General features: G+C 39.9%; 3 protein-coding genes and 1 long non-coding RNA gene across 4 annotated transcripts in view; 1 reads left to right on the top strand and 3 right to left on the bottom strand.

Annotated features, from left to right (window-relative positions):
• The window catches only part of LOC144894631 (uncharacterized), a 30,784-nt gene extending 24,546 nt beyond the window's left edge, over nt 1-6,238 (bottom strand). Inside the window, exons 1-2 of the long non-coding RNA XR_013625281.1 lie at nt 6,100-6,238; nt 5,230-5,320 (exon numbers count right to left, since the gene is read on the bottom strand). This is a non-coding gene — a long non-coding RNA (uncharacterized LOC144894631). The remainder of the gene's footprint in view (nt 1-5,229; nt 5,321-6,099) is intronic.
• On the top strand, nt 191-930 carry atoh1b (atonal bHLH transcription factor 1b). Its single transcript, XM_058063714.2, has one exon. The coding sequence runs from the start codon at nt 191-193 to the stop codon at nt 857-859; it is 669 nt and encodes a 222-aa protein (XP_057919697.2). The 3' UTR covers nt 860-930.
• Nucleotides 6,239-6,666: 428 nt separating the features above from the next.
• Nucleotides 6,667-14,529, bottom strand: ddx41 (DEAD (Asp-Glu-Ala-Asp) box polypeptide 41). Its single transcript, XM_058063403.2, has 17 exons — nt 14,384-14,529; nt 13,766-13,861; nt 13,511-13,661; nt 13,347-13,421; nt 13,206-13,266; nt 12,989-13,125; nt 12,840-12,912; nt 12,379-12,532; nt 11,577-11,713; nt 11,281-11,443; nt 10,994-11,125; nt 10,295-10,366; nt 10,102-10,198; nt 9,790-9,939; nt 8,391-8,462; nt 7,296-7,406; nt 6,667-7,220 (listed from the first exon to the last, which is right to left on the bottom strand). Exons 1-17 carry the CDS (start codon nt 14,408-14,410, stop codon nt 7,084-7,086), a joined length of 1,845 nt encoding a protein of 614 aa, XP_057919386.2. The 5' UTR covers nt 14,411-14,529; the 3' UTR covers nt 6,667-7,083.
• Nucleotides 14,530-14,727: 198 nt separating this feature from the next.
• fam193b (family with sequence similarity 193 member B) lies at nt 14,728-27,339 on the bottom strand. Its single transcript, XM_058063657.2, has 10 exons — nt 26,985-27,339; nt 25,521-25,799; nt 23,983-24,163; nt 22,698-22,916; nt 20,313-20,724; nt 20,041-20,224; nt 19,719-19,952; nt 17,376-18,423; nt 17,213-17,288; nt 14,728-16,039 (listed from the first exon to the last, which is right to left on the bottom strand). Exons 1-10 carry the CDS (start codon nt 27,156-27,158, stop codon nt 15,943-15,945), a joined length of 2,904 nt encoding a protein of 967 aa, XP_057919640.2. The 5' UTR covers nt 27,159-27,339; the 3' UTR covers nt 14,728-15,942.
• Between the last annotated feature and the right edge of the window lie 580 nt (nt 27,340-27,919).

The following is a 27,919-nucleotide window of genomic DNA, read 5'->3' as shown; positions in this document are numbered from 1 at the left end:
CAATGCACAATAGGTGTAAGAAAAGGATGAGCTTTGTCTCGTTTCAGAGAGGGGGGGGTGTTTGGCTGCAGCAGACCTGTCAAAGAGTCAGGGCAGTGACAGGGGTGTTAAAAGAGGGAGGAGGGGGGAACTTATATAAAATGTTGCATGGCTCTTTCAGTGCAAACTACTTGTGAGCCAAGCGGGCAAGATGAGCACCAAAACAGAGCTTCCAAACTGGCCACAGTATGTTGAGGACTTCACGCAAAATAATAACGTGGCTCCAAAAAGTTGGATCTGTCCCAATTCCCTGCGCGTTTTTGCGATGCGGAGCGGCTCCGCAGACTCGAACCCCCCGCTGGTGGAGCACCTTGTGCCAGAGATGCCAGACGGTGCATCCGCCACAGGGATCCCCGAGGCCGGTCGAGAGGAAGCGAGCGAGACGACGGCGCACTGCGGCCCCCAGAGACACCGACGGGTGGCAGCTAACGCACGGGAGAGAAGAAGGATGCACGGCCTCAACAAAGCCTTCGACGAGCTTAGGAGTGTCATCCCTTCTTTGGAGAACGAGAAGAAGCTCTCCAAGTATGACACACTCCAAATGGCGCAGATTTACATCACGGAGCTGTCGGAGCTTCTGGCTGGAGTGGTGCACCAGGAACACAGAAACTCTCATGCAGCTTCCACGGACAAAACCACCAGGAGGAACCTCATTCACACTCTCATCCCGGACCAGAACCCACGACGGGACCCTCCCTCCTCCCACCTCATCATACTGGGGCCTAAATCTGATCTGAATAAAAGCACTTCTTGCCACAGCAGTGATGGAGAATCTTCTCCTCTCAGTGACGTGGAGGAAAGTCACAGTGGGAAACGTTAAAATTAATTTAATCACACCGGAAGTACAGTAGGAGCCAACTATTACAGCTTTAGCTTAAGTATGATATATATATATATTTCATACTTTAGATTAGATGTGGTTCTAGAATATATAAAAGAGACCCTTTTTGCACTTTACATGAGCTGAACCGTCAATAATGTCAATAGTGAACTTTTTTTATACATCTTGGGGAAACCTTATTTTGGTATATTTATGTATATATACGGAATTTATTAAGGTTTTTACAGCAATAAAGAGACTACTAAGATATTTTGTGTATCTGCACTTTGCATGCTTTATATGGTGTCCACATATTTTTGATTTATGGTGGTTATGTTGCACATTCTAAAAAGTAATTCACAGTATCTGTTGACACCACTTGATTTAATACATAAATGCAATGTAAAAAAAAATGTAATTGATTTAGATAAACTTTCTAAGTTGCTAACTTTATTTTTTATGTTGAAATAATAATGTTGGCTATTACATGAATTTAATTTAGCATGTCATATACACTCAAATTTTATTGTTGGTAAACTTAAAACAAAATTCAAGTTGCCATGACTTATATATATATATATATAGTTACTGCTACTTAAAAAGCTGTGTGCATTGTTATTATAATTAAGTAGACAACAAATTAAACTACTTTGAATAAAACATATTTTTTTTAAGTTACAAACTTAAAAGCTTGTCCCTATGACAACAATTATTCAGCAAGCATTACTTAAAATAAGCTTTGAGTGAAGAGGAAAAGCTAATTCGTGCAATGCAATATTGTTTGTTGGTTCAAAGCAATTTCAAATTAAGTTGTCATAACTAAGAAAGACAAATGGAAACTGTTGCGTTGATTTTTTTGTTGAGGCTAAACATTTATTTTTTGAGTGCAATAAAAGCAAAATAATAGTTGGTGTATTGAGGGGAAATGTACTATAGTTTAAGTCACCACAACAGGGAACTACAATATATTATGAAAGCAAATAGTGTATATATTTGACTGTATTTTGTTACATAATCATTGTCTGGTACAAAACTGTGTTTTGTATAGACAATAATAAGAGTGAAAAAATAAGTCATGCAGCAAGTTACCTGGCAACATGTTTGTAGTAGCGTAGATATAGTGCATTATAGTGAGAGATAATGTAGCTAAATAAGGTCAAATAACACCTACTCAAGCCAAGCATGCATGCATGCATCCTATAAGAAGTAAAGCTTTAACAGCCAGTTAATAAAGCGACAGACTCTACTAAAGCTAATGATGCTGCATGGTATCTATCACACTTAAAGCTGCTCTTTAATGAGAACAATTGGCAATGTCCTCTCTGAAGGAGAGGGGTACTTGGAACTTTTCCAGGTCCTTGGAAGTGTTTTCTGCCAGCGTGTCAAATTGGCAGCAGTCTCTGAGGAGCTGCCTCCTCCTCCTTTATGTCATTCCCTGAGTAAGATGCGGTTACATACAGGGGCCTGCTACTATAGTAGAGGCTTGGATCAGGGGTTCAAATTGGAACTCAAACACACTGAATCCTCCATCTGAGGTGTAGGCTGCTGACCGTTTAATTACAGGCAGCGTGGCTTCAGAGTCATTACAAAGGATGTCATCTGTGACATGATCCAGACTCTGGGGAAAGCCTGGCTTGTCCTCACCTCCACAGCCGTTTTTCAGTTTGCCTTAACAAGAAGAATCTGAGAATCTGCAGATACTACAGAGACATTGTTAAAGCAGTGGACATGCACGCTCAATGATGGTATCACAGCATCAACAGGTGGGATGTGTGTGATTGGTAGGAGAGGAATATGGTGAATTGGTGAATATAATGACCTTCTGGGAGTTGTAGAAGCTGGCTGGACATAGGAACTATTTTACTAGATGTATAGCCTGAGAAGATTTACAGGGACCACCGTACAGGAAGATGAACATTTCCTTGTCACACTTCCCCTTTGCATTAATACACATCCTTTTAAAGGTGTAGTTCAATGTCACAATGTGTCTATTTTCTTTCAGAGACAAAAGTCACAGTCATGCATACTGAGTTTCCTTTTAGCCTTCAGTGTACATAAATGTAACACATAGGGCTACAATTGGTCACCATGGAGACTGTGCAAAAAGATACAATCCTGTTCCCAAACTGTAAAAAGGAAAATATTACTGGTGAATACAGGAATTTATTATTAGAGTTTGAGTTAATATTGCATCAAAAGGAAACCTTCACTTCCCAGAATCACAATGACACCCCCGATTATCATACCCAATCACCCTAAGTCAGGGGTCGGGAACCTTTTTGGCGAAGAGAGCCATGAAGGCCAGATATTTTAAAATGTGTATCTGTGAGAGCCATATACATTTTTTTTAAACATTGAATGCAATAAAATGTGTGCATTTTTATGTAAGACCAACAGTTTTAGATATAATGGGCTCTAATTACGTAGACCAGGCACACTACCCCACGCCAATGGGGTGTGGCCAGCACACTTTTGTGAGCAGCGCAGTGTCTAATAATAAATCAAATACAACTTCTGCTGCTGCATAGTTTTGCACCGTACTCCGTAGACGTATTTCATTCTTTAGGCCATCTTCGTCAGAAGGCTTGGTTCTGCAGCTTTAGCTATTTGACTAAAGGAGGAAAGTTTACATTTACATGTTTTTTTGACATCTCAATGACCGAGGTAGACTACAGCATTACCCAGTAATAATCAAGTTTTGGTGTTTGACCTGGAAAATATCATCAGGAAAGATAGATATGGTTGGCCGTATTGCAGCAGAATATAGATGGACGAATTAAAATGCATAAGAAAGTTGTTGATTTTGAATATTATTTTTAACAGTCATTTCTGTGATGGTTTACATTAAAATGTTAGCAAAAATAAATTTTTATTGTGGTAAGAAATGCTCGAGAGCCAGATACAGTCATCAAAAGAGCCCTACCTGGCTCCCGAGCCATAGGTTCCCTACCTCTGCCCTAAGTAAAAGATGGACAAAACACTATGTATTTAAAAATGTTAAAATGTTAACAGTCATGACAGCATTCATATTCCGAAATAAAAAAAGACATGCCTCACTCAAATCAGCATTGTTGTACATTGTACTATACTAGACAACGCACCCAATCTGTAAATATGTATATACTTAAGTAATAACTGGCGCAGTAAATGTTTTAGTAGCAGCATTAATCCGCATTGAAACTATTAAATTCTTTATCATTGTGGACATATCCTGTAGGTGTGACATGTCTTCTTCTCAATGGGCTTGCAGGCGTTGTTACAATTGACTGTTTGATATTATATGGGGATGGTTTTATTTCATTTGAACATGTATCAGATTACAATTGAATGCATCGCATAATCAGTTCACAGTTCCACATGTCCAAAAGGAGTAGGAAGAAGCAAAGCTTATTAAATCCTACCCCTCCATCTTGTACTTTTACATTTGTTCACTTCCTGCTTTCCTAATATAATTTTTTGTGTTTATTTATTTTTTAAACTTTATTTTAATTTTTATTATTATTTATTTATTTATTGTACAAACATATATATATTAGCTTTATTTTTTGCAAAAAAGGAAAGGATGCTACAGAGTACAAATCCAATAGTCAGATATTTCCCATCATATTATGACTGTAATATTGTTAAACAAAAAAAAAAAATACCACTCCTCCCTGTCCTTAACACAAAGTTTTGTGGGTAACATTGTGGTTTGTGAAGTGTGCTTAACTTGTAATCTCGTTTTATATTAATTTCTCATGAGTGGTATGCCCTCTGAGGTCAAAACACAAATGCGTCAGCAAAAACAGTATAAATGCACTCTCTCATTTTGAGGCAAGGCTCATTTAAAATTGCTTGCATTCAACAAATTACCTCATGTGTCTGTATTTTCTCGCTGACATGTAATCCATTAGGAAAGAAAATAAATAGATGTGTAGAAACCTGCTCTGAATAAATTAGTGGCTCTAGCCGCTGCTCAAATATTTCTGCTGATTTCTGCTGAATTTATAATGCAGTTTTTTTTGTTGTTGTTGTTTTTAGACCAAGCTGCCAGTTTTGCTTCTGGTTGTTTCCTCCAAAAAAAATACAGCATACACTCTCCTATAATTAGATACACCTACAGAATCTAATGATAAGACAACAAAAATAATGAGCACTTTTGATTGACACCGACAATGTAGCAGCATGTTTATTATTGAATTATCCGTGGTGTAAAACTGCATACATACCCACCTGTGTGCGCTCCTATGACTTTATATTGATATTTTGTGAACTGTTAGCAAAATAAGTAATGGAGAAAACCCTGTCCAATCACAATATTTCATAACCATAAAATCAGTGATGATTTTGTAACCACTCAGTGATTAATCTGCTCTAATTAAAGCTCTTACCAGTTGGCCACGTCAAAAAAGGTCATTGTCTTTCACAGCTCAAGCCATGTCCTCTGACGAAACCCCCTCTGTGTGATTCACCAGGATCCTTCTGTAAACACAGTGGCATGGTAAACATCACTTAGAGTACACCGCCGTCTTATCACAATTTTATGGCTTTAAAGAGGCAAGATGTAAGAAAGTGCAGAGCTTGTGCAAGCAAAAGAATTGGAGAAGTGACATGTCAGGAGTTGGAGCTTCCTCAATGTGCTATCTACTGTATCATTGATTGTGGGTGCAGTACTGGCAACATACAGTACTGGCAACATACTGGTACTGGTGTAGCTTGCAGCATGTTTCTATGCATGTGTGAAATGGGAATATAATGTATTCAGAACAAGCCAATTACACAAGACACTTTTCAGATATTATATAGTGAATTTGGGCATATTTGTGTTTCAGCATCATTTTTTTTCCAAAATTTTAAAATGTCACAATACAGGTAATACGTACTAGTGGTTTGTCATACAGTGTTGCAATTTTGCACTATGCTTGGTAGTTTATTAGTGATCTAATAATTACCAATAAAACACTTATTGCAAATGTTGATCTGAAATCCCCAGCGAACATCAACATCAAGCTAGCAAGAGGTTTTTAGATATGGAGGGGAACACTTTGATTGCAAATGTTGATCTGAAATCCCCAGCGAACATCAACATCAAGCTCGCAAGAGGTTTTTAGACATGGAGGGGCAGCAATCCATGTGTCAAAGATAAACACTTTTATGGGAGTCTCGTTATTTTTGGCATTCACTGGTGGTCCCGGAAGTTAACCCCCACAAAAACCGGCATCTACTGACACTAAAATACTGTACAAATTATATTTAATTACCTTTAGTGACAAGAGTCCATGTACTAGGACCAGCCCTTCAGCTTGAGGCACCCCTGCAAATGATAACCACAATAATGGACATAATGGACTCTAATTTCGTGGCGCAGAGCCCACGGAGCGGTAATTTGGTCCACTGCAACACTGTGCAAATAAAGGGCAGGTGCGTCACGCCTTCACCTGGTCTACGAAATTAGAGTCCAATATCTCGCTGACAGAATCAATCAAATCAAAGCAATGTCGGTTATATAGATTTGTCAAGATATGTCAATATATACAACTTATGATAAAAAATTGTAGAATGCCGGTGGAGTAAATATACAAGCAATTAATACTTCACGTAATGTATCAATAAAAAAGGCAAGTAAAATTTAAGAACTTTTAAAGAGCAAAGTTTATAAAACAAAAACAATTTTCTACCAGTGTCTACCTAGTAGTCAAAAAAAAAAAATCATAAATGACTTAATTTATTATACATTTGTATGTTAGAAAGCATTGGTGCTTTCTGAAGGTATTTAGTATTGTAGTACACAACAGCTCATCTTAAAATAAAACTTTAGACAGCTCTAGCTAGATTAATAGATTATTCTAGAGATTTTCAAAATAACATACTTATTCCAAAGTTGACCTTCCAAAGTGTACGCCACTCCTTTGTTGCAGATGACATCTGTACTTGTCTGCTTTAACTCTGGTTTGCTGCTCGATGCCCTAAAGCGATATTTAAATGACGTGTATTGACTTGATGATGTGAAGACATCTTGGTTGATCAGCAAATACTGCAGGAGAGAAGATGACATATGGTTTTCCAGAAAATATACAGTACATTTATTTACAATCAGTAGAAAAAAAATGTTACAAATGTTTGCAGTTGTACAATGATGACATTAGAATGGGAGTATCTACTTCCTGGTTTGACTGATACAGGTATACACACAAAGAAGTAAAAAGCAAGTAACTGGTGGATAATCTTTCCTTTCAAAAAGACACTTAGAAATCCATGGAGCTATGAGCCAGGTAGTCTTTCCTCCCGATGTTGGTGACCTGCTTGGTCTGCATGGCCTCCAACTTGGGGCAATCAGTAATACGATGACCGAGACCACCACAAAACGTGCAGCCCCTCTCCCCTGGAAAGACACATGAGTTATTATATGTTGAGACAAGCAAGGGCAAACAGTCCAAAATGGCTATGAATGCCTCACCTCCAATATCCAGCATGGTTTCGTCTCCTGACTGGAGCACTTGGAGAACTGGAGGGACTTTTTGCTTGGCTTCAATGAGGAGGGCCTTCAGATCCATCAACACAGACTCATCTGTGAGAAAAAAACACATATCATTATACATTAATTATATATATATGATACGCTCAAAATTATTACTTTTTATTTGTTGATTGGGTGAAGTTATATTACTGACAATAAGACATTCTTATATGTGCTAAAATTTTGCTATTTCAAGAAACACAGGCGCATGAGTCCAGTCAACACACGTCAAACAACTAAAAATGTAGACCAGACAAACCATAAGACAGAAAATTATAATAGTCAACATCAATCAATTTTGAATGATGACCTTAAGGCAAAAATATCACGGTTTTTACAGGACAAAAAACGTCAAGTCAAAATATTCAATTTCAATTTAAACAGATCAATTAAATAGATTTAATGGAACGATCAAAGTGGAATATATGTATTTAAAACATATAGCAAAAAATGAATGAATTCTGTCTGAATAATTAATAAAATGCAGTTCTCAATGCAGTCTAATGTGGCTATTCCGCAACTCAAATCACTCTGTAAATGCCATCAAGTCGTCACCAAATCGATAATTCTTAAAAACTTGTAATGTTACCTTAGTGGTGAATGTGTAGATGATATTTTTCCCTGAAATTCCGCTTCCGGGTCATGCGATTGTTGTTAACATCAGAGAAATTGTTACGTGGTCGTTGCTTGTTTATACCACTTCTAAACTCCTCCTTGTTCTGAATCATATTTCTACATATGGTGACCCTCAACGCGAGTAATACAGTATGTCGACCGACAACAGCTACCAGTACCAGACCCAAGTTACGACAACTCGGCACACGCCTGTGGTTTCAACACATCGGAGCAGAGTTGAAACCAGCCCATGCCTACCTACAACAAGGTCTCATAGTCCTTTGCTAATTTCTTGTATCATTTCCAGTTGAAAAACACCAAATCAACAAATCAAATTGTTCTTTAAAAACTCTAAATCTGGCCAGTGTTTCAAATATCTTCATGTTTTTTTAAATTATTATTATTGGCGCCATTCCTTACCACAGCCTTTATTGATGAATGTTGTAGCGATACCAGTCTGACCAGATCGTCCTGTCCTTCCAATTCTGTGGACTGAAACAAAACAAAAACAGTTTAAGGTTACATTCAGATCATGAATTAAAAGCCCAAACATTTCAGGAAGTAGATGACAATTGCAAGGTAACAATCCAATTTTAGCTCTGATAATTGATTGTAATATATATATATATATATATATATATATATATATATATATATATATATATATATATATATATATATACACACACACACACTGTATATATGCCAAGTCCTGGCAAGTTGTAAATGGACATTTTGGATCCCTTTCATGTTATTTATAAGCTGCTTCATGGCTGCCAGACAGGCTCTGCTGAGATTAATTATGATATAGCTGGAAAATGATGTACATTTTTCACTTTTGCTGAATATTTAAAACCCTCTTCAATCTTATGTGATTTCTCCTGGAGGTTATTTCAAGAAATATGGATTTTTTTCCATATTTAGCACATAAATCATGGTTTGCTTTCACATAAAGCCAATAATCATTCACCAAACACCAACAGGAAGTGGTCAGAATACACAATAACAGTGTCCCTCGTTAGGCACCTAGCGAGTCACAACCGGCCAACCAAAGCTTTTTATTTGGCACGCACATTCAGCCATATTTTTCTGTGCCACTTATCCTACATTAAGTGCTCTTTCACGCAGTACTTGCTCTGCTCAGCAGGGGGCAACAGGCAGGCGGATGAGTCACAATGAAGCAGAAGTAGAATATGACTGGCATTTAAACAAAAATAGGGCTAAAAATGTAACTTTAACAGTGACAGGACTACAAAATATGCATTTAATATCCTGATATTAATTCATTTTCTACCGCTTTTTCCTCACGAGGGTCGCGGAGGGTGCTGGAGCCTATCCCAGCTGTCTTTGGGCGCCAGCCAATCACAGGGCACATATAGACAAACAACCATTCACACTCACATTCATACCTATGGACAATTTGGAGTCGCCAATTAACCTAGCATGTTTTTGGAATGTGGGAGGAAACCGGAGTACGAGGAGAAACCCCACGCATGCACGGGGAGAACATGCAAACTCCACACAGAGATGGCCGAGGGTGGAATTGAACCCTGGTCTCCTAGCTGTGAGGTCTGCGCGCTAACCACTAGACCTTATTATTATTTCGAATAATGCCATGAAACAAATAAACCATACTATTAATACCACAGTGGTGCGGAGTCAGTCAAAATGATTGAGTCAGGTTATATCCCAACTAGTTAATTAAGAATTAAGCAGTGTTTCCCTGTACTGAGATACTGTGGCAGTGCTAGAGCACTCACAGATAAACTATTACTTTGAAAGAAACCAAGCAAATCATAAACACACATTGTTGTCTCACCATAGTTTTCAATCTCCTCGGGCATGTCATAGTTGACTACATGCTGGATGGCTGGGAAATCCAAACCCTTGGAGGCCACGTCTGTGGCTACTAGGACGTCTTTCTTTCCTTCTTTAAATGCTTCTATGGCTTTTGTTCTTTCCTCTTGGTCTAAAGTAAAAAAAAACATTTGATATTGAAACTTGGACATGTCAACAAAGATAAAAAAACAAAGATTGATCACAAGTCCCAGGAAGCACTGCTGACTAATACAATACTGATATCTAGTGGTGAAGGGGAGAAACTGCAGGGAAGACACAATGGCGTGTATACCTTTTCCTCCATGGATAGCCACAGCCTCCACACCTTTCAATAGCAAATACTCATGGATGGCATCTACATCAGCTTTTTTCTCAGCAAATATCAAAACCTGTTGCAATAAAAATAAGGTCATTCACATTTAACAAGTGTGAATACATTTTGTGTATGTGTGTCAGAGCTTGATGTAGTTGAGTATGGAACTCACAGGAGGCGTCGTTTTCTGCAGACACTCGAGCAGGTACACCATCTTCGCCTCCTCTTTGACGTATTCCACTTCCTATTCATCCAAACAAAATAAGCATCAGAGTCAACTCTATTTTAGTAGCTTAGTATTAACTAGGGATCGACAGATATGTTTTTTATAGGGCTGATGTCGTTTTTTTCCATCACCCTCAGCCAACAGCCGATTTTGATTGGGCCGATATTTGTGGCCGATACTGCTTTTGATCACTCAATTTACATGAAAAAATGACCATGATAACAAATATTACAGGTCTCATGTTTAAACAAATATTTATTGAAATGTAAACACTGAACACAGTAGGATTCGGTTTTCTTTAAACGGCATTATCAACTTTAAAAGGAATAAATATTCAACCGTGTGCAAAACATTTCTGTGACGCGCAACCCCCTCCCCCCCGCCTCCACACACAATTTAGAGTACGATATATAAAACATTTCTCTCATCATTAAAGTTTGTGTTGTGCACGCTAAAGACCTCTCATAAGCAGACACGCTCCATTTCCTTCTGTGCGTGTGTGCGTGCGTGCGGTGGAAAAATACATCGGCAAACCCACGCGCGTATCGGCCGATACCGATACAAGGAAAAAACGCAAATATCGGCCAGATATATCGGTCGATCCTTCGTATTAACCGACGACTGACATGACGCTGATGCACATACCTGAATAACATCCAAGCTGGCAGCGCCTGCTCTACCCACGTTAATTGTGATGGGTTTAACCAGAGCACTCTTGGCAAAATTCTGGATCTTCTTGGGCATGGTTGCACTGAAAAGCAAGGTTTGCCTTTGACCCTTGATGAAGGAAGAACATACAATTGTTAAAAGGACTTGCTCAGTCTACCCTATAAAGGTAGACTATTAGTAAATTAATGTTAATATTCATTTTTTGCCCTGTTACAGTTGACAGTTTTTTACTGTGTAAAGTCAATACAATAAGAGGGCTTTACCTTGAAATAGGAAAAAATGGTCCTGATGTCCTCCTCAAAGCCCATGTCAATCATCCTGTCAGCCTCATCCAACGCCAGGTAGCGACAGATGTCCAGGCTCACCATCTTCTTCTGTAACAAGTCCATAAGCCGCCCGGGGGTGGCGACCATCATGTGCACACCACTGTAAGCAGAAAGACATACACGGTCTGATTGAGTGGACAAAAAATTCCACTACGCTCAATGACAAAATAACCAAACCTTGATAAATCTTGTGGGTTCCGAATCAAACACAAGGTGCTACTTTTTATACTCACTGTTTCACAACCTCCATCTGCTCCTTGACAGACATCCCTCCAATGCAGAGAGCCGTTCGCATCTGAGGGGCTCCCTCCTCCTCGAGCAATTTAGAGTAATATTCTATGATGCCATGTGTCTGTCTTGCGAGCTCTCGCTGGGGGGAAAGAGAGAGGTTTCACCAAATAAACATTGTCCCATTCATTATCTACATCAAACATGTCAAACTCAAAGCCCCCGGCAGCTAGATGTGGCCCATGAAAGCCGGGGAATAATGTACCAATAATGTCCTTTACAATTGTCCTCCTAAATGTGCAATAGAACCTTGGTTACAGTCCACCCTGGTTAGCGTGTTTTTCAGTTAACATGTAAATGAAAATGTATGCAAATAACATTTTGCCTCAAGTTTACTTACATTTTCCAGTGAGCTTTTATCCTGTTATTATTACACAGTGTGTATTGTGTGTGTACGGAAGTCAGCTATGTAGCTACCCTGCTATGATATGTTTGGCGGTTGACTTAAAAGATGTTAACACAGGTTTTTTGTGCTCCTAGCAAAAAAGAAGTTAGTGACATATGAGGTTACTGTATGCTCATATTAGTATTCATATACTGTCACGGAAACAATAAGCCTATTCACTTTAATTCCTGGTACAACTAAAGATACATTTATTGTTACAAATATAATATATATATTCGTCAGGTAACATTCTTGTAGTGGAACCAGCCATTAAAATGAACAAGAAATTAAGAAAAAAGGCCTGATCTACATAATTTGAATGAATGGACTCAATAATATACTATATAGAGGCTATGCCTTACCGAAGGACAAATGATGAGTCCATATGGTCCCTCTCTCTTGAAGAAGGGCAGCCTCTTCTCCTGCTCCAGAGCAAACATGATGATGGGTAACGTGAAGACCAAAGTTTTGCCTGAGCCGGTGAAGGCGATGCCGATCATGTCACGACCTGAGAGACTGCAAACACAGTCATTAAATTTAATTGAGCGATCCAGGCCTACATTGAAAAGTCATGTTAAGAAAGCGTGGCAGAAAGCTCAGTTTTGATTGACACTGTTGGAGAGATAGCAAGTCAAATTTGTTCTTATTGTAGTTTGAGATTGTGTACAGTTGCTTTGCATCATACAAACCACCGTACTTGCTAATAGTTAAACTGTATGGGGCAAAAAAACCAAACTACAGCTACAACATATTGAACATATTGATGATTGTCTTTAATGAATTGCAAATACAGTTAACACTTAGGTGTGCATAGCTCACTTACACTGTTGGGATGCCTTGAATTTGAATCGGTGTCGGATGTACAATTCCTTTCTTCTTCAAACCTTTTAGAATTGCTGTAAACACAACATGGATTTGAATGGTAGACAGTAATATTAATGTATGTGGACGAGCATATGAAGTCCAACCAACCAGGTGGAAACTTCATCTCTCTGAAGCTTTTGATTGGAGGAGGGATGCCGTCTCCGTCAACCAGGATGTGAAACTTCTTCCTGACACGCTCATTTCTGGTCTCAGGCATATTCAGGATATAACGCGGTGCCTTCCAGCTACAAAAAACAGTCAGGAAATGTAGCAAATGCATAATCCGTGTTTGATTTACTCAATACTTTACAGATAAAAAGCCTACCTGGTTTTAATTGGATCATCATATATGATACCTTTGGCCATCTCCTTCACAGACATTAAAGCTAGGAGAGAAATTGATGTGATTTTTGATATTGGGAACCAAAGTGTTTGAATTGATCACATTATAGTCATGAAGGATTACCTCTGCCTTCTGCGACACTTTCAAGAATCTTCTCTTCCTCTTTCAGTTGCTTCTCCTTGGCTGACTCTTTGCGTGCTATTAACGCAAAACAAAAACAAACCCGCAAAATAGTTAAAAAATAATAATACTTACAGAGACAAGATCAAAATGCTTGAAATGGAAACCTTCAGCTTTTTCCTTGAGGTGCTGATGCTGGTCCAGGAGACTGACATTGGAGCGTGGACCAAGCCCTTCATCCTCATCTCTCTGCTCCTCCCCACTGTCTCTGTGCTCCTCATCCACCGCTTTACCACGCAGGCGAAGCATCTTCTGAACCTGCCATTTGGGCAACACGTACAATTATATGATTTTTTAAAATTTCAAGTCAAATGGTATAGATTGTTTCACACATGACAATTCAATTGCCACCAACAACTTACCATTTGTTGTTTCCTGATTTTGACTGGAACGTAAGGAACATAATCATCATCCTCCGATCCCTTGGAGTCAGAACCTTCATCATCTCCGAGGGATCTCTGAACAAAAATAATTTACGATAATATTTGGAGGGGAGAATGATTTTAATATTGCAAAAGCACACCAAACAATATACATATGGTATTAATAGATGTCCTGCAAAACTCATTTTTACTTGTACCACATGGGTTACAACCAAAGTGTGGATTATATCGATGGTTCAAGCTATAATACGAGCAATTTAATAGTTTTGGTGGCGTTCAGCATATTATGGTTGAATATGTGTCACAGAAACACAATTTCCTTAATGCTAATTCAATACGAAGGGGCACTTTAATCAAAGTTCGGAGCACTATTGTAGCTATGAGCTTTGTTAATTTCAGGTAATTGAGCACACAACGTTCATACTCTACATTTATATTCGTCGGCTACTTCACAATTTTCAGAAAGAAAAGTTATATAATACAAAGAACAGCACGTCCAACGTATGGAACTTGGGTTGTTTGTTGCTAGCTAGTTGCCTAATGCTAACGTAGCTTCTTTTTTCGCCGGGGGAATTGTGACTTTTGATTTAAACTTACCTTTTTAAGCCGATTATCGTCTTCCATCTTATATAAAATTATACCCTCGTACGGCTGTGTGACATTAAATGTTCAAACTAGCCACAAAATATTTGTTAAATGTTGAAAAATCGATAACAGGTCTTGTGCGTTGTGGCGAAGGTACGGAAAGCTAAGAGGGTCAAATCTTACCTCAATGTGTTGCCAGATGTACAGGGAAAAAAAGCTGCCACTGAAAAACACAGCGCCCCTACCTGGCTGTTAAGCAAGTAAGACAATACACATGTATCCTGTTTTCTTGATAAAAGCCATGTATTGAAGGGCGTTTGGTTATCGTAATTTATGGGATTTTTGAATTATTGGCCGTACATCGTACAGAAGGTGAATTATCGTCACTACAGTAAGATAATTATTTTACATCTGGCATACATCTGGTGACGTCACATCAGCCTATTAAAGAAGCAGCACAAAGAAAACAAACGTCACACTTATTGTATTTTTGTCAAAACTGTATCATTTTAATCTTTCAGAGCGAAAGATTTTTCACAGTATCAAAAGTTTTTTTTTTTTTTAAAGCAAACCCGCCAACATACACTTGGCTGTTATTGGTATAGTATAAATCTACATTCAAAACAGTAAGATACTCATCTCTAATTGGATTAAACCAGGAGAGCATCAAATATGTCCATATGGAAACAAAACAAAACTCATCGATCGCAATGATAGCCATTAGCTACAACACTCGGGGTTGATGCAGCTTTTGTGAAGAAAAAAAAATCTGATTTTGAATTTGTCCCTCACACACACACACAACCCATAGTAACAACTTGGTAACACATGCCAAAGGCTCAAAAAGGCCCAGAATTACCAGTCAATATATACAATATGAACTGTCAAAATATATGCAATGGTTCCAATGTTTAAATGAACATTAACAGTACTGGAATATAAGGATTGATGTTTGGATTGCAGGCTAACACTATACTAGACAGTTGTTTAATCATGCATGGGGACTCCATTGATATCCATTGTATTTGAGTCATTTGAAATTATGCGTCTTCTGCTTAACTTTGCTTGAATGTCATGTGTAACGTGGTAGTCAAGCAGACATGCTGCACCAAATATACTGTTTCCTGCTTGTGAGTAAACATCGAAGACATTTGTATTTTGAGGAAGCCGATAAGTAACAACGCCATAAGGGAGCACCGGAATTGGAATTCAGACTTTTAACACTGTTACATGTCATGATTTCTGATAAAAACATTTATTTCATGTAAGGTAAATGTTTACATACTACATACGTCAGCACATGGATGCAGTGGATAAAACACACTTGTTTTCCGTTTTGGACCTGTCATTTAAGTGAATAATGCAATAGTAGCAAAAAAAATGGTATAGCTGGCCTTGATATTGATCCCTGGCTAACTAGCCGCCAGTTGGATTGGTTGGAGTCTTTTCAACTAGTGTGATAATGTGAACGAGGTCCTTGAACTCAGCCAATGAGAGAAAGCCTCGCGTCAAACAGATCTACTGAAAGAGTTTGTGGTTGTGGAAGTTTTATTTGTTGGCGCTCAGCCGAGCTACTGAGCTGCATTGGAGGGAACTTTTTTGAGGCTGAAGTTGGACCAGTTCACTGCTACCTTCTGGCGGGTTTGTTTTGCAGAATCAAGGCAGAACCTAGAATGGACAAGAGCGGGGAACATTTTTGGATTAGTCAACGATACCGGACAGGGCTGAAAGTAGAGTGGAAACGTGAAATGAAGTAGTGTTTCTCAACTGCGGGACACACCAACACCCCTCAATGACGAGCTGTGACCCATATTGCGGACATTTTAAACTAAGACATCTTATATATAAAAGGCCTGTTTTCATTTATTATTACTATTATGTTATTGTTTGGCTGCCGAGTGGTTAGCATGCAGGCCACATAGCTAGGAGACTCGGGTTCGATTCCACCCATGGCCATCTCCGGTTTCCTCCCACATTGCAAAATCATGCTAGGTTAATTGGCGACTCCAAATTGTCCATAAGTATGAATGTGAGTGTGAATGGTTGTTTGTCTATATGTGCCCTGTGATTGGCTGGCGACCAGTCCAGGGTGTACCCCGCCTCTCGCTCAAAGACAGCTGGGATAGGCTCCAGCAACCCCTCGACCCTCATGAGGAAAAAGCGGTAAAAATTGAATGAATTAATGAATGTTATTGTTCGGCTGCCGAGTGGTTAGCATGCAGGCCACATAGCTAGGAGACTCGAGTTCGATTCCACCCATGGCCATTTCCGTTTCCTCCCACATTGCAAAATCATGCTAGGTTAATTGGCGACTCCAAATTGTCCATAGGTATGAATGTGAGTGTGAATGGTTGTTTGTCTTTATGTGCCCTGTGATTGGCTGGAGACTAGTCCAGGGTGTACCTGTGACACTCGTGACAATTAAGTGGTAGAAAATGAATGAATGAGCCTTTCATTCGTCACTAGTGACACCTAGTGGCCAGTATAGTACAGTTTAATAGCTTGTATTGCCGTAAAGTGTAGGGTATTTTAGTACATTTAGAACATTTTATGCTTAAAAATACCCAATTTAGGCAAAAAATATCCAACATTTCCTTAAGCTATAAATCTTTGGGACTAAAAATAGACTGCAGTTAACCAACAATAATATTTTATTAAATAATTTTGGGAAAACTACTGTATGATAGATTGAAGGAGTTCGAACCGCAATGTAGTGAGGCACGACTGTAATTGAAAAAAATAGTTTTAAAGTCATAACAGTTTACGTAGTATTACATAATGCTTTATGGGCAAATTTGGAGGCTCCGCTGTATTCCAACCTGTTGATTGAGCTCCATTTACCTTTTGAAGTATTCCACTTCCCGATCAGTTTCATCCATTTCTGTTGGATCCACATCTTTTGGAAGAAATACATCATCTACAGAAAATAGAAATAAGTAAGAATTTGTAAAACATATATATATATATATACGTATATATTGATGTAAACAAGAACTTGCCGCACCAAAAGCGCTAGTGGATTTCTCCCCCTTGTTCTTGTTCTTTTTATTTTTCGCCTTGGATTGGGCCTGCTGCTGCCCGTTTGCTGGAATGGCGGGATGAGCTTTGCTCTCGGAATCCTGCTCACATCTGCTCGCCCGAATCTCAGTGTCACTTTTAACTTTGTGTGCATTGGGGGGGCCGCCGTTTGCAGCGTTTGCTGCATTTCTGGATGGTCTGTTGTCTTCGGTTTTCTTCAGGCCGTTCCTCTGGTTGTCAGCTTGGTGCTGTAGCTGTTTGAGTGCGGCTTTGTAGCCGTTACTAACGATTTCAGACACCTTGGACTCGCTGACTTTGGAATTGTGCTCCAAAAGAGTCTGCTCCTGTTTTTGCTGCTGTTGCTGCTGCTTTTTACTCTTCTTTGACTTCGTACCACCATTTCCAACTGTGCTGTTCTTAGGATCGGCCATGTCCTCCTTTGATTTAGCTGTCGCTTGGTTGGATACCTGTAACAAACCGTCACATCCAGACGAAGTGCATTTTTCCGGGGAGCGCACCCTTATGAGTTTGGAGAGACTTGGCGTAGTGTTCAAGCGCTGGATGTCCTTAGACCCGCCTGCGACCCCTGTGGATGTGGTGGTGGTGGTGGTAGTGGTGGTGGTATTTTGGGATGCGTTTGTGTCCTCCCATCCGTTGACCAGGTCCAGATGGTTCCTAAAAGTTCCCAGCGAAAGAGGGGCTAAGTCGAGGTCTATCTGCTGCAAGTCAGAGGACCCGTTGAGATGAGACAGTAAATGGTTGCCCTCCAGCGTAGCTGCCTTTTTTGGGAAGTCATTGACATCTAGATTGAGGTCGTACATGCTAAATGAGGCCCGAATCGAGTCTTTAATGGTGTTTTTAATCTCTTCCAGACGACTGGTGAGGAAACTGTTGACTCGCTCGAGTTCCAGCTGAGGCCAATCCAGTAACCGTGAAGCCTCTGAAGTGTCAGGCATGGGCTCGTCCACGGGCTCTGTTGGATTGGAGATGGGATCGCTGCCTGCAGCACCCATGTTACCCTGCAGAGCTTTTTCCTGAAAAATAAATGATATGGGAGTAATCGCAAATCTGATGACAGCGGGACTTAAACCGACATAATTACCTTTTTAATTACTGTACTTTGTGTTCCATTCAGTTATATATGAGTCTAATCATCTAACGTTTGCAAAACCACCTTCGGTTGTTAGACATATTATTACAAATATTTACAATTAGGTCATTCATGGCGGACAGGAAAGTGATGATAACCATAGAAGCATATAGAAGTTAAACTTATTGCTACAACGGAAAGGGTCTGGCTGGTCAGTACAACATGAACAATAAAATTAATGAACCAAATATCACGCAGATGTTAACATAATAACATAAAATTAAATTTAAATGACGTTAACAAGCCAAAAAGTGCATTTTTGTCAATTTCGCAGCCAACCATGTTGTGTAACAATTGCAGTACATACAGTATTAGACCAGATTAAGCAACCGCAATGGTAAAAAAAAAAGTGTTTTTCTTCCACATGGAGACAAACGACACCTATAAACACAAGGTGGCAGTATTGGTACTGACTTTTTTTTTGTACAAACATTCATTCATTCATTTTCTACCGCTTTTCCTCACAAAGGTCACGGGGGTGCTGGAGCCTATCCCAGTTGTCTTCGGGCGAGAGGCGTTTGCACATATAGACAAACAACCATTCACACTCACATTCATACCTATGGACAATTTGGAGTCGCTAATTAACCTAGCATGTTTTTGGAATGTGGGCGGAAACCCACGCATGCACGGGGAGAACATGCAAACTCCACACAGAGATGGCCGAGGGTGGAATTGAACTCGGGTCTCCTGGCTGCGAGGCCTGCGTGCTAACCACTCTGAAGTATATAACCCATAACAAGATCGCCACATTGTAATATTCATTCATTCTCTACCGCTTTTCCTCACGAGGGTCGTGGGGGTGCTGGAGCCTATCCCAGCTGTCTTCGGGCGAGAGGCGGGGTACACCCTGGACTGGTCGCCAGCCAATCACGGGGCACATATAGACAAACAACCATTCACACTCACATTCATACCTATGGACAATTTGGAGTCGCCAATTAACCTAGCATGTTTTTTTTTGGAATGTGGGAGGAAACCGGAGTACCCGGAGAGAACATGCAAACTCCACACAGAGAGGGTGGAATTGAACTAGGGTCTCCTGGCTGTGAGGCCTGTGTGCTAACCACTCTGAAGATCGCCACATTGTAATATTGCGCAGCTAATTTTAATTTCAGTAAAAGAGTGACATTCAGAATTTAGGACTGAAACTAAAAAAATGAAATAAAATAACCATACCTTCTTTTTTTGTTTGTGCCGAGCCCTTTTTGCTGCTTTTGCACTGTTAACAGGTTTGGGCTCTGAACTGTTGATGAAGTCCAGCAACTCATCTACATCCCGGTTGTCAATGGCGCCGGCCGCTGTCATATCAGCGTCCTGACGCTGAGGCAGCTCCTCCTTACGTCGTGTCAGTCGCGACCGGAGCTTCTCTCGAATCTCGGCATAGTTTCGACTGGTTGGAGCAGCTGGAGGCTGTGAAATCAATATTTCTTAATTGTAAAATCTTGACTTAAAAGTCACATTTCAAACAAATGTGTGGGCGGAAAAAAAAAAATTGTACCGCATTGTGCCCAAAGAACTCGCAGTAACAGCAGTCGCAGTACTTTCCATCCTTCTGGTTGGTGGAAGAGGAGGCGCAGGAGCTCCTCTCAGAGCTGCTGTCTTCATCCTCCACCTCCTCTAGATCTGGTGGCGGATGACACAGCGTCCCGTTTGTCATTTTGTGACCCTTACATGCCTGGTCCCTGCAAATACAAATAAAAACACAAAAATCAAGAAGGCTTCAATCAACTTTTAACACACCAAACAAAGACGATGCTTCTCCTCACTGACCTGCAGGACCCAGTCGACAAATTTCCTACATTTGCAGACGCCGCTGTTCCCGTACTGTGTCCATTACAAGGGTGGTTACAGCCTGATCCTGATGTGCCCAATTTGCCGTGTTGTGTGTTCACAGCAGGAATGTGGGAGTTTTTGCACGGGCTGGGCTTGTGAACCGACGTTGGGCTGTCTGAACTGGAAGAAGTCATTTTAGCTGTTGGCCCGTGGAGGTTTGGTACCAGCGGGGAGAAAGGGCTGTGAGCTGCGACACCGGAGGCCGATGAAGAGGTTACGTGGTTGTGTTGTCCCGAGCTGGACTTTGGGGGCAGAAGGGAGGAATGTTGGGAAGACAGGCCCGTGGGACTATTGGGGGGTACCGACAAGTCTGTGTGTTGATGATGGTCGCTGGCGTGGAAGGCTTCACCTGGAAGAATCACACATGTGTCAAAAGACATTATAGTGAGTACATGCTAATTATAATAAATGACATGGCTGTTAAAGGAGGCCTAGCATGCTCATTTTTCGGTTCTCTTTGCATTGAGTTGTTGACAGAGCAGCTACATGCGATAACCAGCACAGAAAGCTTTCGAGTTCTTCCAGAATCTGCACCTATTGAGCAGTAATTCTTTGGATTTCGTGCTTCCTGTTTTAATGTTTTCCACCCATGGCCCGCCTCCAGGCACGCCCACTCTGCTGTGGTTGGTCACAATGCAATGCAAAAGTGTGTGCATAGAAACACTTCTGGTTTGTGCCGTTTAGGAGTTGATAAGTTTTGATAATAAGCGGCTATTTTGGGCACTGTCGAGTGCGTATAAAGATTTCCTGTTTGTGCCGCCAACTTTATAGGAGTTGATAAACGGCGACTTATCATTTTAAAATGACGCTTTTAACATACAGGATGCAACCGGATGCGACATCGCTCAGTATCTTTAGCATTTTAGCGTAAGGTTTTCTACAGCATCGGAAATGTGTTTTGCCGGACTACCAGTGTGTAAAAAAAAAAAAAAAAAAAACTTGGGTCGAGCCACTAATTGTGGCGGGAAAAGGCTATTAGCAACCCCGCTTCCTCTATGCCAGGGGTCTCAAACTCGCGGATGCTAGTTTGAGGCCCCCACCTTGATACCAAAGTTTAATGTTGAAATGACAGCTTAAAGCTGTGTGCACACCGGACATAATTAACATGATTTTGCCCCGCCCATACTCTTACCCTACCCTGTTACCCCGCCCTTTTTTGCTTTGGATTAGCAATGAAGCTAAAGGCCTATAACGCTGGGTACAAATAAATGCAGGAAATGATTTGGAATAAAACGGAAAATACACGTCAAGATAAAGCATCTCATCAAACATGTTGCTAAAGTTACGGCGCTGCTCCCGGATGGAACTGAGTACAATGCTAACTTGCTAATTGGGTAAAATTGAGTTTCATTAATGTTCATGTTAAAGGTTAAATAACTGTTAATAGTTATCCTCCCTATCCGTGTGGAAGTGGTAAGTTTTTGCATTTTATCATTATTTTACTTATTTATTATTGATTGATTGATTTATTGTCTTTATTCTTAATTTGTTTTTTTTTTTAAATCTTAGTTTGTGTATAGAAAAATTAAAATTAAGATATTTGAGAACAGTGGAATGTTTTATCAGATATTTTGGTGTGGAAAACCGGAACAAAAGTACTGAAGTACTGAAAAGTGTAGGGTATAGCAGAAGCAAAAGCATTGAAGATAGTTTTTTTCCAGTTTTTAATAAATGCGTTTTGGGTTTTTTTTTTGAAAACCTGATGCGCCCCGGCTTCACCCAGAACCTAGCTCCGGTGGCCCCCAGGTAAATTGAGTTTGAGACCCCTTGCTCTATGCTATAATGCTACAAAGACAAGAGCTTTTGCTCCATGACTGACACAAAATAGAGCTTGGGGGGAGGCATACAGTTAATATATAAGAAAGTCTGCCCCTCTGTGACATCACAAAAGGGCAGTTTTACCACGCCTTTTGAAACTGAGCTTTTTGAGCTTTTTGGGGGCTCACTTCCAAATGCGCAAACCTCATTATGTGAAACTTTGGCATCGTTTAACACGAGAATACAACATTCTAACTACATTTATAGGTCAGAAAAGTGGAAAAAGCATAATAGGTCCACTTTAACTGTTATTGCGTAACTTTAAAAGTTAAATTGAAAAACAGAATGAAACCTCTGAGGTGGAACATAATTCCATCATTCCAGAACACAGGACTTTTCCCAAAGGAAATAATAAAAATAATGCACTGTCAGGTCAAACTGTCTCTATCTCTAATTCAGGGTATACTTTTTAACTGGGCAAAGCACGTTGGGTTGCGTTTTATGTATGAAAAGCGCTTTAGAAACGCCTAAAGTCCCCATTCTATACAGCCACCCAAGAAGTACCTGGTGGCGTTGGTCGACGGCACATGGTCTTGAAATGCTTGGGAGTGGTCTTGCACAGGTCCGCTGAGGTAGAGAGGGGGCTCCCAGCAGAGGGTCCACTGGAATTCTGCGTTGACGGGTGACTGTAGGGACACACTTTGGCTACCGATGTTTTAGCAGATTTCCCGGGTGCTTCGTGAAGTCCTCTTTTCTCGTGGCAGAGTGCGCCCGTTATTAAACCTGCGTGTTCATAGTGAAAATCGGAATGAAATGATAAACATTAAACACCAATCAAGGATGGTATGTTTTCTTCAATCTAGTAAAAGCGGGCGTGAATCATTAGTACTAAATTCACTAAATGACCGTCTTTTATTATGATTTTATTCCATTAATATTTTCTTTATTTGCGTATTATTACAACTTCCCGATAACCAATTTTACCAAAAAATACAACATAAAAAATGTATTTTTATGCTAATACAATAACGTTATTTTTCCTATTAATATTAAGACATTAATCTCAAAATTACAACTTTTTCTTTTAATATTTTGACTTTCTTCTAATAAAAATACTGATTTTTTCTCAGGTGTGCTGTCCCCCACAACTATTTCAACTTTCTTTTCATAAAGAAAGCCTCTGTTACTACCGCAAACATATTTATTTATTTAACAACCCAATACAATACACTCATATGTGACTTTATTCATGTGTATACACCAGTCATTATTTGCACTAAGACCCATTTATCATTGCACTAAAATTAATATATCTGCAATATGTCTGCTCCTGTGCAATACTATGTGTATATTTTGGATATCTTGTATATATCTTGTTAAATTGTCTTTTTTTACTCTACTTTTTGCATACTTTTTTTAACTTGACTACTGCACTGAAAGGAGAAGCTCTCCAATCTTGTTGTACATCTTGTATAATGACAATAAAGGCCATTCCATTCCATAATATTACCACCTTATCCCCATCAAATTATACATTTTTCCACAATCTTGTTTTCCAAAAATTCCAACTGTATTTTGTTTAGTTTCTTTTGTCATAATGCGACAACTTCTCTTTAAAGAGGACTAATTATGCTCATTTTCGCTTTGTATTGACTTGTGGACTCCTACAGAGCAGCTAAACACAATAACCAGCAAAGAAAGCGTTCCAGTTCTTCCAGAATCTGCACCTATTCCAGCTGTATTTCCTTGGATTTGTGCTAATTAATTTTTTTTTACAATTCTGAGACTTCAATACAACGTGATGCTCATTGTTAAAGGTTCTCTGCTGTGTAATACACCGGTGACAGACCTTGTTGTGAGTGTAAGGAGGCGTTATGGTTGCAGTGTTCCCCCCCATGGGCTGAGTTCCACAGTCCTGATAGTTTGTGGGCTGACAGGAAGGAACTCGGGTCCCAATCCACCGTACTTTGCTCTGGGTAACCGTTCCCACAGCTTTGGGACTTACAAGAGGAAGAGTGTGACAATGGTACCTGCAATAGGAAGACACATACATACAGTTAGTTAATCACGGACCTTGTATTTCATGCTCAGGAACAATAAGTTAGGTGCTGTAACTAAATGAAATGTTAATGTATATGAGAATGGAAAAAAGCCCCCACCAAAAAAAACAAATACTGTTAAATTACTTCAAAGACTGCAGCAGTGCTCTCAGTCATGCGGACTATTTTTAGCATTTGCAACTACAAGCCAAATGTGACCAAAAAAAATCCACTTTTTTTTTTTTTAATGTTATATACGTAAAAGCTGCTGTGAAATGAGACGCTGTATGTCAGCAAACAGATTTCATGTTTACTTTCTTTAGTTCAGTAAGCTTCTAAAGGATTAACTTCAGATTTCTTTGGCTTCTTTGCATTTTTTTCTTTCCCCAGAAATGGGGATGCAACATGAGAAATCGGTGCACATGGCTCTGCCCTGGCTGCTCAGTACAACATATCACAAGTGACAGCCATTCGACATCATCTCAGAATAGGAATAAAGTCATAATTATAATATTTTACAATAAGAAAGTTGAAATAGTTGGGGAAAAAACAGATTGAAAGTCAAAATATTAAGAAAAAGGTTGTATTCTAACCAGAAAACACCCTGAAAACACCAGAGGATGCCCCCGCTTTAAGCGAAACCAGATTTATCATTGATAATGTTCACCATAATGATGTCATTGTGTCGTAACGTTATTTCTCACACTTAAATTCTTACGCCACAAGAAAGCAGCCACTTTCAAAGCCAAAGTAAACTTGTCATCAGTCAATCAAAGCATGAACAGCCGTTTGGTTGCAGATGGGGAGGAGGAAAGCTGAGTCTCTTTTAGTTGCCTTTACTTTTAGCCACGACTCCAAAAGGTGACTGGACACCTTAACGTTTATTGTGATCTTGCATATTAATATGAAAAGACTACACACAGTAATCCTCCAATTGCATGTTTATTCATTCTCATTAGCAGTTAAATGACTTAGAAACCTGTATGACATTTCAATAATATTAAATAATAAGAAGGTGACTCGCTTTTGTGTTTGGTTGTCTTATGGCACACATCATCAAAGGATGAGTCTTTTTATTTAATCTTTATTTAATCTGTAATAGAACTTATTTGGAATGTTTACTTAAAAAATTACCTGTACGATTAAATTGTTTTTTTGTTTGGATGGCAACAGTTTGTCCCTTAAAACTGGTTTAATTTACATTATTTGTTATTCAGAACAGATTGCCATCCGCTACAGTAGTTCCGCTGTATTTAGTGAGTAAATAAACAGAAGCATCTTACAGACTGGAGCACCTCAGCCGACAGACAATACGCCATGAGAGCCAATTCGGTCCACTTGTATTTACCGCTGTTGGCTGCTCCTGGGTGCTCCGTCTCTCCTCCTCTTCCACACTCTTGCAGCAGCTCTGACAGATCCACAGGGGCACCTCGCCCAGCAGGGACTGGGACAGTGAGGGCATCGAATCGGCCAGCTTACGCCCTGGCGCCTCCCGCAATAGGGCCTGGGAGAGAGCAGGTACGGCGTCAGCCAGCTTGGTGCCGTGGCCCCCGGGGAGTCCGTTGACAGAGTTTGCACCCCAGTCCTTAAATTCCCGGTGGCAAAGGAGGCAGCAGGTATGCATGGGCTAAACAAAGACATATGTAAAAAAGGTTAATAAATTAGCATGGCAGAGACACTGGTTTGCAGTTAGCACATAAACTGCACTCATGTGTTGTCAGCTAATGATAGCTATTTGTCTAAGTTTAACTATTAAGGATTGTTATCACTGAACGTATAGCCTATCACAGCAACATCATTACTACAAATATTCGCTTTTGCATGCATATGTCTGAACAACAATTGACTGCAATTTTTTAATGCATTTTTATCATGAAATTGTGAAATAATATAGACAATTTTGTTGTTGAAGCTATTCTCTTAATCCACAATTGATAACATATGCTAGCCCGTGACTGTACTCATATTTTTAGTCGTAAAAAATACATCATCCGGAGGTGATGACATACAGAAGCTTTAAATGTAAATGCATGCAACAAATCAAGTGTCATATTATTATCCTAAGACCTTACAACAACCTCATTCTATTGCATAGTGTGACATGCAGCACTCATCTTCAACACACGGATTGACAATGTAATTACTCATTAGCAAGCAGCTAAGTTCAGAGGTCAAATGTAAGGTTAGTGGGCTAATAAAGTGGCAAATGTCTAACCTACAACACATCAATTCTTTATTTACGTTCTTGCTAAGCAGCTTGCATTATTCGAAACACATGCACATCTTGCTTTCAGGTGACTAAGAATGAATTAAATATAACAGTAAAGATGTTTTCCTACAAAGCAGACTGGAATAAAGTGTGTGGTGTTTGTTACACTGTTATAAAGCTCTTATTTATGAACGACAAATAGCCGATTAGCTCGTAGCTAGTTAGCCGTTTCCTGTGGTGTGTACAAGTGGAGGTAGTAAGCACGTTTGCAGCATGCTAGCTGGCGGCTAGCCTCCTGGCTAACATTAGCAGGCGGGCGAACGGTTGTGTGTTTAACGTTGGTAAATGGGACGACCTGCCCGTATCACACTGTCACCTGTCCGGCAGATAAGATGGGCTGCACGGCGACATTGCCACGGTGCGATGTACGGGGCACCGTTCTTATAGCGACTTGAACATGGTTGCCTGAATGCTTGTCAGACGATGAACCCCTTAACGTCCCTTTTACCTTTCCTACGCTAAGGGATACAATTGGTGTGTGCAACTTAGAATAGAATAACGACGATACGCTAACATTAAAGTGTATTAGCCTAACTGGCTTGCCTGGTTCGCCCTGGTGGTGGTGGTGGTCAACCTATCCAATCCAGCATCTCCTCCTCCTCCTCCGCCGCCGCCAGTTGCATCGCCGGGAGAGACTGGATTCTTCGGTTCGGTCTGCTGCCCAGGTACAAGCTCCTTCTGACCGACGCCTTGCTGCTTGCTTTTCTTCCTTGCCATCACTGTAGTGTATGCGATACGCTTTCGCCAAGTTTGCACCAGTTTCGGCGATTTCCAGAGCACACTTTTCGTTTATTGTCGGACCGCAAACGTTCCCTCTCTCCTCCAGTCAAGACAACAGTCAATATGGCGGAGGGCTGGCACACTCGGGAGTTCATAGGTTACAGATAGTGCTGGCATAGTGGCTTCGCTTTCACAAGGGAACTACAACGGAAATCTACGCGGGCATTGTAGCTAGCGCCGCCATATTTAGTAAGGGCAAACGTTTCTCCCTTTACTACAAATATGTTGAATCAAATTTGATTAAACAGGCTTCACTGTAGTCTCTGTTTACTTTCTTTTAAAACGTCTTATTTATAGACCAGACCTTTTTATCTCTTTAGTACATTTAATGTTACATACCAATAATTGCAAAATGAATCAAAAGTTTAAAAAAAAACAAGATTTTAGTGTGTGTAATTAGACCCAGTGTTTAATACTTCCGGGTATGAAATTATAAATAAACAATATACTAGAATATTACTGACGTGAAATCATAATGAAGAAGAGTTGTGTTTATCCAGAACTCATTTAATGTCATATGGTTTGAGTTCGGCAAACAACATACAGCCATACTATCTTATTCTTTTGTATAACACGAGTGTAGTTCACACATATACATATACCCTTGAGTGTCATCTAGTGGCTAAATTATGAATAGCAAGTATCACTCGATACACTTCCAGGGGAGGGAGGGGATGAGGGCGTGACGATGACGTTTT

This window comes from Doryrhamphus excisus, linkage group LG22, assembly GCF_037039965.1.
Source record: "Doryrhamphus excisus strain RoL-2023G ecotype Guam linkage group LG22, RoL_Dexc_Guam_v1.1, whole genome shotgun sequence".
Classification (NCBI taxonomy): Eukaryota; Metazoa; Chordata; class Actinopteri; order Syngnathiformes; family Syngnathidae; genus Doryrhamphus; species Doryrhamphus excisus.
Note: the sequence above shows the minus strand (reverse complement) of the source record. Positions and strands in the feature narration are given on the sequence as shown.